Source organism: Gastrolobium bilobum, unplaced genomic scaffold, assembly GCF_033153095.1.
Source record: "Gastrolobium bilobum isolate Gb01-03AN ecotype WA unplaced genomic scaffold, APGP_CSIRO_Gbil_v1 utg6105, whole genome shotgun sequence".
Classification (NCBI taxonomy): Eukaryota; Viridiplantae; Streptophyta; class Magnoliopsida; order Fabales; family Fabaceae; genus Gastrolobium; species Gastrolobium bilobum.
In genome coordinates, this window is record NW_026899702.1 from 261,735 (window position 1) to 275,482 (window position 13,748).

Here is a 13,748-nt window from a genome sequence, read left to right on the forward strand (position 1 = left end):
TAAGTTGGTAGTGAAAATTTTTAGTAGTGAGAATATCCCTCCTCTATATATATATATAATTACTGACCGTGTCACGTGATTACCGTACGTGGAAAACGACAATTCATGTGACGTTTGCATTTTTCATAGTATTTTGTTTTATTTTATTTTATAATTTTAACAAACGCACACAATAATCAACTCGTTCATTCATAGAAAGTTGCGCTCACATTCTCTAAACAATTAACATTAATGACCATGCATATTATATTATCTGTTGTTAGAATTAACATTATATTATTTCAATATCCAAAAAAAACATTTTATATTATTTCACGTATGCAAAATGAATTATTTCTCCAAGGAGGCCCTCTTTTGTTTTCTTCTTAAATAAATGCTATCATGATTTATCTATGGTGAGGGATTTGAGTAGTTTGTATTAAGTTATGTATTCAATTCCTATTATCTATTCAAAAAAAAAAATCTATATTTGTATATAATTTTATTTTATTTTTTTAAATCTGGTTTCTTTAGCCTGAGATGTATATATATATATATATATATGACCACCTAATATCATCACTTTATTATTTACGCCAGAAATTTCCCAACAACTCTCTCCTAATTAGACCTTCTCATCATAATGACATTGCCACATATATATAAGCAAGATTAATGTTCCCCTTTCATTCATCAGATTTCGAACAAAGTTATCAACGTGGCCTACGATACCATCATGCAAATGGAAACCCTCCCTCTCCTCCTTACCCTAATAGCTGCTCTTTCTGTCTATTTTCTCTGGTTCCATCTCCTCGCTAGAAACCTAACCGGTCCAAAAGCATGGCCCTTCGTGGGTAGTCTCCCGCTTCTGTTCAAAAACCGGGACCGGGTCCACGATTGGATTGCTAGCAACCTCCGCGCAACCGGTGGTTCAGCCACCTACCAAACCTGCATCATCCCTCTACCTTTCTTGGCTCGCAAGCAAGGGTTTTACACAGTCACATGCCACCCCAAGAATTTAGAGCACATCCTGCGAACCCGGTTCGACAACTACCCTAAAGGACCGAAGTGGCAGACCGCATTTCACGACCTCTTGGGCCAAGGCATCTTCAACAGCGACGGAGAAACATGGCTCATGCAACGCAAAACCGCAGCTCTAGAATTCACAACACGAACTCTGAGACAAGCTATGTCTCGTTGGGTGAACCGTGCCATCAAGAATCGGTTATGGTGCATTCTAGACAAAGCATCCAAAGATAACGTCTCGGTGGATTTGCAAGACCTTCTTCTACGCTTAACCTTTGATAACATATGCGGACTCACCTTCGGAAAAGACCCTGAAACTCTTTCCCCTCACCTACCCGAAAACCCGTTTACCGTTGCTTTTGACACTGCCACTGAAGCCACCATGCATAGGTTCCTTTACCCTGGTATCCTTTGGAGGTTCCAGAAGCTTCTCTGCATTGGAACCGAGAAGAAGTTAAAACACAGCCTTAAAATTGTTGAAACCTACATGAACGACGCCGTTGTGGATCGCAAGGAAACACCCTCTGATGACTTGCTATCTCGTTTCATGAAGAAACGTGACGCCGACGGAAAACCTTTCTCCGCCGGTGTGCTGCAACGCATTGTCTTGAACTTCGTCCTCGCCGGAAGGGACACGTCATCGGTGGCGCTCAGCTGGTTCTTCTGGCTCGTCATGAACCACCCCAAGGTGGAGGACAAGATAGTTAAGGAGATAACGGCGGTTCTCGAGGATACTCGAGGCGGAGAACGACGGAGATGGGTAGAGGATCCTCTTGACTTCGGCGAAGCAGACCGGTTGGTTTATCTGAAGGCTGCGTTGGCCGAAACGCTGCGTTTGTACCCTTCTGTGCCGCAGGACTTCAAGCAGGCCATCTCCGACGACGTGTTGCCGGATGGAACGGTAGTTCCGGCTGGTTCGACAGTGACGTATTCGATATACTCAGCGGGGAGGATGGAGACGATATGGGGTGAGGATTGCATGGAGTTTAAACCGGAGAGGTGGCTTTCGGCTCGAGGTGACCGGTTCGAACCGCCTAAGGATGGGTTCAAGTTCGTGGCTTTTAATGCTGGACCGAGAACTTGTTTGGGGAAGGACTTGGCTTACCTGCAAATGAAGTCTGTGGCTGCGGCTGTACTGTTGCGCTACCGACTGTCTCTAGTTCCCGGTCACCTTGTGGAGCAGAAAATGTCTCTTACGTTGTTCATGAAGAATGGACTCAGGGTGTTCTTGCATCCACGTAAGCTTCAAGATGGGCCAGGGGTTGCCACCTCAGCATAACTGAGATTGCATCGAAGATATCAAGGAATACGGTGGCAATATGGTGATTCAGCAGGATTCATGTGAGGGTATTTGCATATGTATCTTCATTTTATGTTTAAAATTTGGTGTTGGATATTTGCACATTAATATTTCTATCTCTTTTTTATTTTACCCTTTTCTTGATGGAAAAATCAAAATAAAGAGAGTTTGTGTTGAAATTTATATTTTTCTTATTTTATTATTTAAAAAAGAAAGGATATATGAATAATGTATAAGTAACATTATTGTTAATTGCACATGTGGGGTGAGATATATACTAAAGTGGAGGAGTAGGAGTGGTGTCCCTTGTTTATGTTGTTTTGCTCCATATCAAAAGAGTTTTATTATTTTTATTATTATCTATTATATCAAAATTGTCAGGAAAATGAAATTGTGAAACTAGTAAAAATTATACAGAAATTTCAAAACGCAGAATTTTTTTTTATATTTATTTCGCCGCCACCATATCTACCTAAATTCTGAATTCGAATGGATGCTAGTCAATTTCTCACTGGATACAATGAAAAAAAATTGATTTGTTTTCTACCACCAAAAAACAAGCCTAAGACACGAATGATAGTTTACAGGTTGATTATCATATGCTAATGCTTCCTGTGCACACCAGAACAGAAGAAATATATAATTTGTTATTTAGGTAGATTCTACCTTTTATATGAAGAACCATTAATAGAAGAAAACTCTTTCTAATAACTAGCAAACAGTAATTACCCACGCACTTGTCCAACAACCAAGTGTGCCCCAAAAAGGACCCAAATGTGCCAGCTGATTGGGAATTGATACAAAATATAGGTTATAGCGGATAGGGGTACGCAAAAGATCTAACTTCACAAAAAAAAAAAATTTGCCTAAGCTAGATTCCAAACTTGTTTTATGGGCGGGCAATACTGAGATCAATTGAAGTTATATCATATCTTGGCGTTCTAAATGCACTTGTAAAAAACAAAAAATATGATTTATCATTTTATTGCAGATTTGGTTTCTAGGTATTTTCCCTTCATGAATTACGATTATGAGTTTAAATAAGATTTGACATTCATGACTTTGATCCATTTAATCATTCTTTTCAAGATTTCAAAGTTCCGAAACGTTAAGCAAGTAAATGACTAATAAAACAAAATGACAAAATTGGAAGAGGAGCTAACAAAAAGCATTAAATTTCCTGCAAAGATTATTGCAGTGAAGAATTCAAAACAAAACAAAGCAAATGACCTTTGATAACAACAGAAATGCCTAAAACACCATCAGAAAATTACCAGCTAATGGAAATAACATAGTTTCTACTTCAAAATAAGAAGAGTATACAATGACAATAATTGAACTAATAAGAAGAAACAAACTCTATCAAATCCATCTATCTTTTCCCTTCTGAACTCTTTTTACCCTCCCTCTGAAGAAGATCCTTGTTCAGGTACGACTCCCATTATCACTGGAAAATGATGAACTGGCTGCAACATTCAACAAGTGAGAGAGATAAACATCAGGAGAGGAAGGTAATTTACAGGTGTAGGATTGTCTATGCTGGGGAATAAACTATCATCCAAGTGCATGAGATCTTGGTATTGGATGGAAGACATCTTGGGGTGCTCAGAAGCAGCTTCAACATTAACAAGTGTTTTTGCGGATGAGTTCTTCAGTTTTTTCTGCTCTGGTGATTCAACCCACGAGTTAATGTGGCCTAACACTCAAGAAACAAGCTTTGTTGGTGGGTTCTTTGCAAATGAAGAGGCTTTGACGTGGGGAAACACTCATGCGCACGTCAAAGCCTCTTCATCTAGAATGTTTTTTTGATACGAGGGTAGTATCAAAAATTGAATGTCATAGCATATTTTATACTATGTCTTACGGGTAAGATATAATGTAGCATACAAAAATAACTTATTCTTTTTTCTCTCTCTGATACAACACAAGCTGATATAATGCATTTCTATTAGTCGGATGTACCAGCGACAGTGGTATTGAAAAAAAAATTCCTTCATTTGCTAAGAGCCCACAAACAAAGCTTATTTCTTGAGTACTTAGCCACAATAACCCTGTGGGTTGAACCACCAGAGCAGGAAAAATTGAAGAACTCATCAGCAAAAACACTTGCATTGTTGTTCCTTGCAATGTTCTCTACATGTTGCTAGTGAGGGAAGTGGTTCTGTTGGCTCCATAAGAACCTATCTATAGATGTCAAACGAAGGTCTGATCTACGCATGGAAGGGTTAATGGCCTTAACATTTTTTTGTAACTTTTTTTTTTTCTCTCTTCCATTTTATATTATTTAGGTAGATTAGCATGTCATCTCAAAATATACAATTTCCACATAAAAACTTAATCTTGTCATAAAAGACAAAATTGGTTTTGGTTTAAAGTCGGTTGATAATCAGTTACAAAACGAATTTTAAATTTTAAACCAATTTAAAATCAAAACAAGTTTCCAACCATACAAAGATTTTAATTTAAAATTGATTTTGAATGTAGTTTAAATCAAAACAGTTTAAAACCATAAACCGGCTTTGTAACGGTTTCAAATCGATTTCAAAAGACAAAACCAACTTTAAAAAATAAAAAAATTGATTTAAAAAACCCAAAGGTTTCATTAAAAATTGAGTCCGCTCCATGCACATCCTAAGATTATAGGTGGAGTGTAATTGTGTGCCCAGGAGTTATATATATTATAATTAGATTTAGAATAATTTACAAAAGTATAAAAAACAGATTATATATGCTTGTTAATCATTGCGTAAGAAAAATATTTTATCCCATTTTAATAGATTCTATTAGTCAATAGGGGTGGATTGTAATTTTAATTACAAAATGGGGTAGAGTGTATGTTCCTAAAACCTAAAGATAAGTGTAACTTTTTGTATATTTTCACATTTCATCATTTATTTACTTATTCTATTATGCAAATCATGATACAAATTTATCTAAACAAAATGGTAATATGCTTTCCACTTAGTAGCTAGTAGCCGTTGGAGCAATATATTACAAAAAGACTAGTAAGGATGCGCTTGAATAAATCTTTTAAAAAGTATTTTTTTATGATATAATTTTTAAAAATGTATTCAAATTATACTTTTTTGATTTTGATAAAAATTAATAAAATAGAGTTTATTCAATATGTTTTAAATATTGTTATAAAAAATTGAACATATTTTTAATAAAAAAATACTTTTTAATGGACCAATTAATTGTCATAAGCTGTAACGTTGGCCATCAAGTGTCCTTTAAATTTTTTTCCGTTTGATCCCATAAAGGCAATAAAGGTTTACGAGGTTTCAATGCTCTTTAGTACAAGTTAATATATGGTCTTTTGGCCGTAGGCGGTTAATGTCATTTACATTATCTGTTTTTTCTTTTTCTAAACGATTTTTTTTTTCTTCGGTAGAGTATAAGACATTGTCTTTATCTACACGTGACTAAATATTTCTCACAAATTTGAGCAATAGAAGAAGATCATGTCAAACTATGAATCCTACCATTTACCCTACGTGCACGTGGAATTAAAAATTATATGAAAAAAAATGCTTCTTCTTCTTCTTTTTTTCCTAAACTAGACTCCAAACTTGTTTTATGGGCAATGCTGAGATCAATTGAATATCATATCTTGGTGTTCTAAATGCACTTGTAAAAAACAAACAAAAAATATGATTCATCATTTTATTGCAGATTTGGTTTCAAGATCAATTGAATATCATATCTTGGTGTTCTAAATGCACTTGTAAAAAACAAAAAAAAAATATGATTCATCATTTTATTGCAGATTTGGTTTCAAGGTATTTTCCCTTCATGAATTACGATTATGAGTTGACATAAGATTTGACATTGACTTTGACCCATTTAATCATTCTTTTAATTTCAAGATTTCAAAGTTCAGAAAAGTTGAGCAAGTAAATGACTAATAAAACAAAACGACAAAATTGAAAGGGGAGCTAACAAAAAAACATTAAATTTCCTGCAAAGATTATTGCAGTTAAGAATTCAAAACAAAACAAAGCAAATGACCTTTAATAATACCAGAAATGCCTAAAACACCACCAGAAAATTAACCGCTAATGGAAATAACATAGTTTCTACTTCAAAAGAAGAAGAGTATCACTCATAATGACAATAATTGAACTAATAAGAAGAAACAAACTCTACCAAATCCATCTCTCTTTTTCCTTCTGAACTCTTTTTATCCTCCCTCTGAAGAAGTTCCATGTTCAGGTTTCGACTCCCATAATAATCACAAGAAAATTAATGATGAACTGGCTGCAACATTCAACAAAGTGAGAGAGATAAACAACAACATTCAACTGCGGAGGAATAAACTATCATCCAAGTGCATGATATCTGGGTACTGGATGGAATAGTCAAACCCAAATTGATTCACATCATCAACAATAGTTTGATCCAAACCCAAGTAAGAGGTTGAAGACATCTTGGGGTGCTCAGAAGCACCTTCAACATTAACAAGTGATTGCTGATTCTGATTCTCAGTGAAAATTTCTTCCATGAAGAGTAGCTCATTGGCAACAGATTGAGAGGGTTCAGATAACACAAGGTTTAATTCGTTATTTGCAGGGTCCTCAGAGAGTGTCACTTGGGAGCTAGAGAGCTTGGTGATTATTGTAGCTGTTTCAGTGATGATGCCTGTTGTGGGGTTCATGGAAGTGTTCTTGCTTCTGACATAGTCTTCAAGAATAGAGGAGTGGGGTTTTCCATTAGATTTCTCTGTCTTCTTGTTCTTTCTAGTTGAATTCTGCCTCCTTTTAGTTGCATTCCAATGGTTCTTTATAGCATTCTCTGTTCTCCCTGGAATGTACTTTGCTATCTCAGCCCAACGGTTTCCCATCTTAGAATGTTTATCTACTAATATCATCTCTTCTTCTTCACTCCAGCTATCTTTCTGATAATGCTCATATACCAAGGATAATGACAAGTTTAAATGTTATATAATATATTGCAGCTGAAATTTGTATAGCTAATTAAAAATTCATAACTGAAAATAATATGTAAATTATATCAAAAAATATAAATCTTGGTAATTGATAGTGTGATTTACTCACGTGCAAACACTAGATACCGCATATCTAAGCAAATAATGGTGGAAGCCTTATCTGGATAACTTGGGTTATATTAACAAAGTATATTAATGGTGAAAATAAGAAAATGTGAGAGAAAACAACTTAATGGTGAAATAAGAAACTATGAATGATTTATTGTGAAAATGTGAAATTATTCAGAATTGATCTCACTTATAGACAATTAAGAAGAGATAATGTATTAGATCTCTAGATGTGCATGAAGATACAAAAGATAGATTCTTGGTTTTTGACAGAAGAAATTAAACAAGGACAGATTATTGAATATTTGAATCTAAGTCTAGATCCTCCAATTAAAAAAAATATCAGTTATCTTGGTTTTTTCACACAACAAATTAAACAAGGACAGATTATTGAATATTTGAATCTAAGTCTAGATTCTCCGATTAAAAAAAATATCACAGATTTCAAGATAATCTAGGAAAAGCTTAGTTAAACATTGATTATTTATAACATTTCATGCAACTTTGTGGAAGAAAGATACATCGACATGCAACTAGCCCTAGGATGTTTTTTAAGGGCAAACTTCTAGGAAACAAATCATGTATGAAAATGAAAAGAAATTAGTATCAAACATGTATCTATACCCAAAAAAAGGAAAAAAAATAAAATAAAAAAGAGATTAACAATATTAAGCGAGTAACAAACAAAAAAACAAACCACCTTAACATGAGGACGCAAATGATTGTTCCATCTCTCTCGACACTGCTTGCCAACCCTTCCTTCCAATTTCTCAGCAATTTGAGCCCATTTTCTTTCACCATATCTCTTCACCAAACTTTTCAGTTTCCTTAAAAAAAACAACAAATAATAATCAACTTAAAAAATTTAGTGCAAATATAAATATATATATATATAAAGCAGGTAAAAAATAAGAGAAGAAAATGGAGTGTTTTCTTGAATCAACCTGTCTTCTTCAGATGACCACTGTCCTTTGATCAAAGGACCAACAGACCCTTTCTTAGTTCTCCTTCCCACCAATTTTGCATTCTTTTGGACATCTTTCAGGAACAATGTGGGGGTTTGGTTGATGTTTGTCCACGTCAAAGCCTCTTCATTTGCTAAGATCCCACCAACAAAGCTTGATTCTTGAGTGTTAGGCCATAGAAACCTATGAGATGAACCACCAGAGCAGGAAAAACTGAAGAACTCATTAGTAAAGACACTTGCATCGTTGTTCCTTGCAACGTTCTCTACATTTTGCTGCTGAGGGAAGTGGTTCTGTTGGCCCCATAAGAACCTATCTATAGATGTCAAAGGAGGGCCTGATCTATGCATGGAAGGGTTAATGGCGTTAATATTTTCACTCCCATAAATTTGAACGCCATTATTACCAAAACTTCCTCCACTTTCCATGAAAGGAGCATAAGGAGACTGAATCATATCGAGTGAAAGGACTAATTTACATGGAGGAAATGATTTGCTTAAGTTATGGGCATGACTTAAGGTTATTTATTAGGTAAAAAACTGTTGACAAACACAGAAGCTTATTCCAAGCCTTGTAATAATCCACATGGATTAGTAGCTATTGATTATGTGCTATATCCAAGGGTCAGGAATCTATAATAGTGTAACTCCTGAACTTCAATTTAGAAAATAAATTGAGGAAAGGAATTATAAGGGAGGTTATTAATCCATATTATTTTTAAAAAATATAAATTTAATTGATATTGAATTTTTATTAATACCATCTTAATTGACTGATTAATTGCGTTGGCATAAATTTTAGTTAATTTTTCAATTATGAGTTATTAGTGTGTGTTAAATGCATTAAAAATTTAAATTTTTTAGCTGGATTTTTAAGTATTTTGAAGAGAGAGAAAAGTCATCTTCCAAAGAAAAAAAAGATCACATTTTGTGACTTCTATGCATGCATATATAGGAAAAGCCATAGCATCTCCCAGAGGTAATTGACATGTAAGAATGAGTACACATTCTGCTAGGATGAAGTACTCACGTGCAAAATATTATCCAAGCGACTATTGGGGAAATTCAGTTCAATCGTTTGTATTTAAATTAACAAAGAATTTGAAGTATAATTGTAATGCAAATATATAAGAATCAAAGTAAACTACGGCCTATGGGCAGCGATAAGGGTTAAAACTTAAAAGTAATGGCAAGCAAATTACATTATTAGTAAACTGATAAAGGTTTGAATTTTGAGTAATCACTTCTCAGAAGGGTTTAATCCTACTAATCCATAGGGATCGATACTGTAGGAAACTCAAAAATTAAAACTGAATGAATAAACCATAAAGCTCAATGGGCGCTTAGTGATGAACAAACATGTGATTGTATGTAAAGATACTATCGCAGGTTTGAATTATATTTATGCCAATTAGTTGAAGGCTAGTTTTTAACTACTTAAGGCTCGATTTGGCTTATATATTTTTTTCTTAACTTTTAATTTGTAAAAAAAATTAAAATATTTGGAGACTCCTACAAGAAAATTACATTTTCATGAGAGAAAAATTAGCCACTAAAAACATTTCAATAACATATGTAACGAATTCAACAAAATATTGCAGTTTCCAACAGGATTTTGTGATTGAAAATTTCTTGCAAAAGTAGTCCGCGAAAAAATGTGTTACTAAGTAGCCACAAATAGTTTGAGATTTGACAATTATGATTATCTTTTATATTCAATTGATGAGAGGATTAGGGGTGTAAATGGGTCAGGCTGGCCCAGCCCAACCTACATCAAGCCTGACTTGGCCCAGCCTTTCAGAAAAGTAGAGTAGGCTTAGGTTTTTAAAAAAGTTTTTTTAACAAATAGGCCGTAGGCCAATTTTGTCAAGCTTGGCCCAAAGCCTTGTAGGCTGGCCTATTTAATTTATTCAAAATAAAATAATATTTATTTTATGTGGCATGACAAACAGGGGTGATAATAAGGTCAGGGGCCTTAGGCCCGGCTTGGCTCGGCTCGTCTTTTTTTATTATTAAGCCCAGACTTATTTTCATGCAAAAGCCTTTTTATTTTAAAGGCCGCAGGCTTCCATAACCAAGCCCGGCCTTGAAGCCTTGGAGGCTGGCCCGTATACATTAAATTTATTTATTTTTTATATTTTTATATTAATCATTTCAACATTCTTTTCTCAGTTTTCTGTCTCTGTTCTATCTCTTCTCCCCGATCTAAGTCATCGTCCCACCAACAGGTAAATGAAGCCATGTTCATCATCTATTTTTATAAGCTATGAGGATTCCACGGCTTATAATGATGCTTATGGCGGCAACCGAGGAAGAAAATTTAATGTAAAATGTGGAAGAAAATTTAATGGTGGGGTTCAAATCTAATGTAAAAAACCTAGTGTAACACCCCGTATATATCCGGTAATGTTATCATAATATCGTATTAAGCTGCGCTTAATTAAAATGCGGAATTACTTTTTCTTTTCAATTATGATGCCATTAACATTACCAACTTGCTTAATAATCAATTAAAAAAAACATCGCTTGTATGTAATTGCAATAAAACAGCTAACTGAAATACCTCATAACATAGATAATATAAGTGTGGCTCTAGTCACGGAACTACAACAACGTAGACCGGACCATCTAACAGTTTATACAACTCCAATCTAAAAGTACCAACAGAAAGTGTCATGGACAATCCCCATACTCACTCAAATAAGGCAACATGCCCAACATCAATCTCAACAACAACATATCATAAATAGCGGAAAACATAAACAGCATCCAAATCCAGTCATGCTAACAAATAAGCAGAAACAACAAAATCAGCTAAGCTCTGGCCTCCCGCCGCCTGAGGCATCAGTACCCATACTACCTGATCCTGAAATAAGCATTCCCCAAACGTGGGGTAAGATCTCTAATCTAGAAATCTCAGTAAGTCAATGAGTCCTCAAGGATCTTCCACCCCAAGCTCACTTACATGTGCAATATAAGTTCAAAAGCAGTTTATCATTTATCATTTCTAAAACAATGCAATACAGCAGATAATCATGTCATGTGTGTCAATACTAATCTACTGGCCAGAGACAGTGCAGGTATACGTCTATCACCTACACACCGTGCAAGTACCACTTGCATTCACCCCGGTACACCGTCTTGTATGGCGCTACATACTCAGGCTTCCCGTCAAGATGAAACAACACATGCATATTAAAAGCCATTACATGTAAAGTTCAATCAACATATCAAATATCCAAAAGCATGTACACAACATGCATAAACCATATCCCCATGAGACATGGTGGAACCACAACATGGCTAAACCGAGGACACGAAAGCTTACCTTGCAAGCTAACTCCAAAAGCCAAGAGTCCACAGCTCAAAGTCCAAACACAGCAGATTCACAATCTGTTATGGACCAACAATACATCAACAACATGCACCACAAGCATACAATATTAAGACAACGCCTTTTCATTACGTTTTCAAGTCTTAAAGCTTCTAACAAAGCCACAAGCCCTTAATCCCATGATTCTGGCTTAGTCCATTAAATACAGAAGTTCAACTTCATCAATCTAGGGTCCACAAACCCCCAATAGCCTACTGTACACACAGCACAGCTACTGTTCTACGAAATCCCAGAATATCCGGATATTCCTCGGGACCATATCCGGATATGCAATATCCGGATATCTCAATGGACATATCCGGATATGCAATATCCGGATATCCAGAATCCCATATCCGGATATCTAGTATCCAGATATCCCAAAACCCCATATCCGAATACACATATCCGGATATCATATCCAGATATCCCATATCCGGATATTCCACGGGCCGATATCCGGATATTTCACGACAGAATGCAGTTTCTGCATTTTCGTGAAGATATCCTTCCAAGGTTGGGTTTTTACCGATTTTAAACACCTAAACATGCATTTCTAGGTGTGTTCAACATTACCCCACAACAAGTTATCACCTTTTGACCTTAACATGCATCAAGCTTTCATTTTTAAGCATTAAAATCAAGATCAAAGGTTGGTATACATACCAAAGGCTTAAAACAGAGAAGGAGATGCTCTTGGAGCTCAACACAGCCCCTCAAGTCTGACTCAAGAAAGATGCACGAAAATGGCTTCACAAGGGTTGGTTCTTCTCACCAAAGGTCACCACTTGGACTCCAAAATGCCATAACTATGGCTTTCAGCAACCACACCACCCAAAACAGCACTCTCACCCACACACAGAGGATGGAAACTCAGAATACACCCTCACACTTCCTCACCATGCATGTTCTTAAGTGTATACAAGCTCAAAGAGGGAAGAAATCAAGTAAAGGTGACAACTTGAGTTCAAAAATGGTGGAAGGAGGCAATGGAACAGTAAACCACCCTCAGCCCACCAAGTGCCTCACGTAGGAATTCTGGTATGCTTAGGGTTATGTGCTAAAATGCATATATATAGTCACTTAGCCATAAAACACACAGTATTAACTTTAATTGCTATGCTTAGCATTTTAATCCCAAACTTTGGATTATGAAACTACATAATTTTCTAAGATTTATCATATTTTTCTTATAATTTTATGAGCACTTTTCCAGTACGCGCTTTTCCAAGCCAGTACCGGTTTCCAGCACCAGTTCTCATTATCTGGACTTGAAACTCGTTTTACAATTCCTACATATCATTCTAGTAATTATCATGCACTTACATTAATTTTCCGGGATACTTTTTCGGCACGCATTTATACTGACTAGCAGAACCGGTATCTGCACTTTTCTTCCGAAAAGTGACTTTCATCATTCTTAATCACTTATTACGATTACTAAGCCTCATAAATAATTATTAGGGTCAATTATGGAATCATTTCCTATTTTCTCGTAATTTATTAATTAAATACCTTAATTAACGGTGCGGGTTCTTACACCTAGAATATTAAGGAATGTGGAAGAAAATTTAATGTAAAAAATCTAGAATGTGGAAGAAAATTAAGGAAAAGCAACGTAAAATAAAGTAAATGTGCTGTTGTTATTTTGATTTTTTAATATTAATATGTTTTTTTATTATAAAAGAAACAACTATTATTTTCTTACAAAAAAATACATATCAGTGCATGATTAATGGGCTAAATACTGCTGCAAATTGGAAGGTAAGGTTTTTATTTTTAATAAATAAACAGGCTACAGGCTTAAGACAGACTTTTATTTTTTGTAAACGAACCAGGCCATAGGCTAATATTATATTCGTAACAGTAACAGGCTAAGGCCAGTCTGACACGTTTAAATACAGGCTTGGCCCGTTAAGATCAAAGTTCGGCTCAGCTCGGCCCGTTAACACCCCTAATGACAAAGTACCAATACCAACCTTAATTTTTAGATAAATGACATTCTCTTGTAAACTTTATTTCAGAACCCAAAAATAGATTGTGTTGACTC

The 13,748-nt window shown here is 35.3% G+C and overlaps 2 protein-coding genes across 2 annotated transcripts; one reads left to right on the top strand and one right to left on the bottom strand.

Moving 5' to 3' along the window:
- Positions 1-715: 715 nt before the first annotated feature.
- LOC133292710 (cytochrome P450 86A1-like) lies at positions 716-3,791 on the top strand. The gene is made up of 2 exons (XM_061491144.1): positions 716-2,249; positions 3,703-3,791. The coding sequence occupies exons 1-2, from the start codon at positions 716-718 to the stop codon at positions 3,789-3,791; spliced, it is 1,623 nt and encodes a 540-aa protein (XP_061347128.1).
- A 2,814-nt stretch (positions 3,792-6,605) lies between these two features.
- LOC133292711 (transcription factor MYB64-like) lies at positions 6,606-8,754 on the bottom strand. The gene is made up of 4 exons (XM_061491145.1): positions 8,306-8,754; positions 8,062-8,188; positions 6,775-7,202; positions 6,606-6,699 (listed from the first exon to the last, which is right to left on the bottom strand). Exons 1-4 carry the CDS (start codon positions 8,752-8,754, stop codon positions 6,606-6,608), a joined length of 1,098 nt encoding a protein of 365 aa, XP_061347129.1.
- Positions 8,755-13,748: the final 4,994 nt, after the last annotated feature.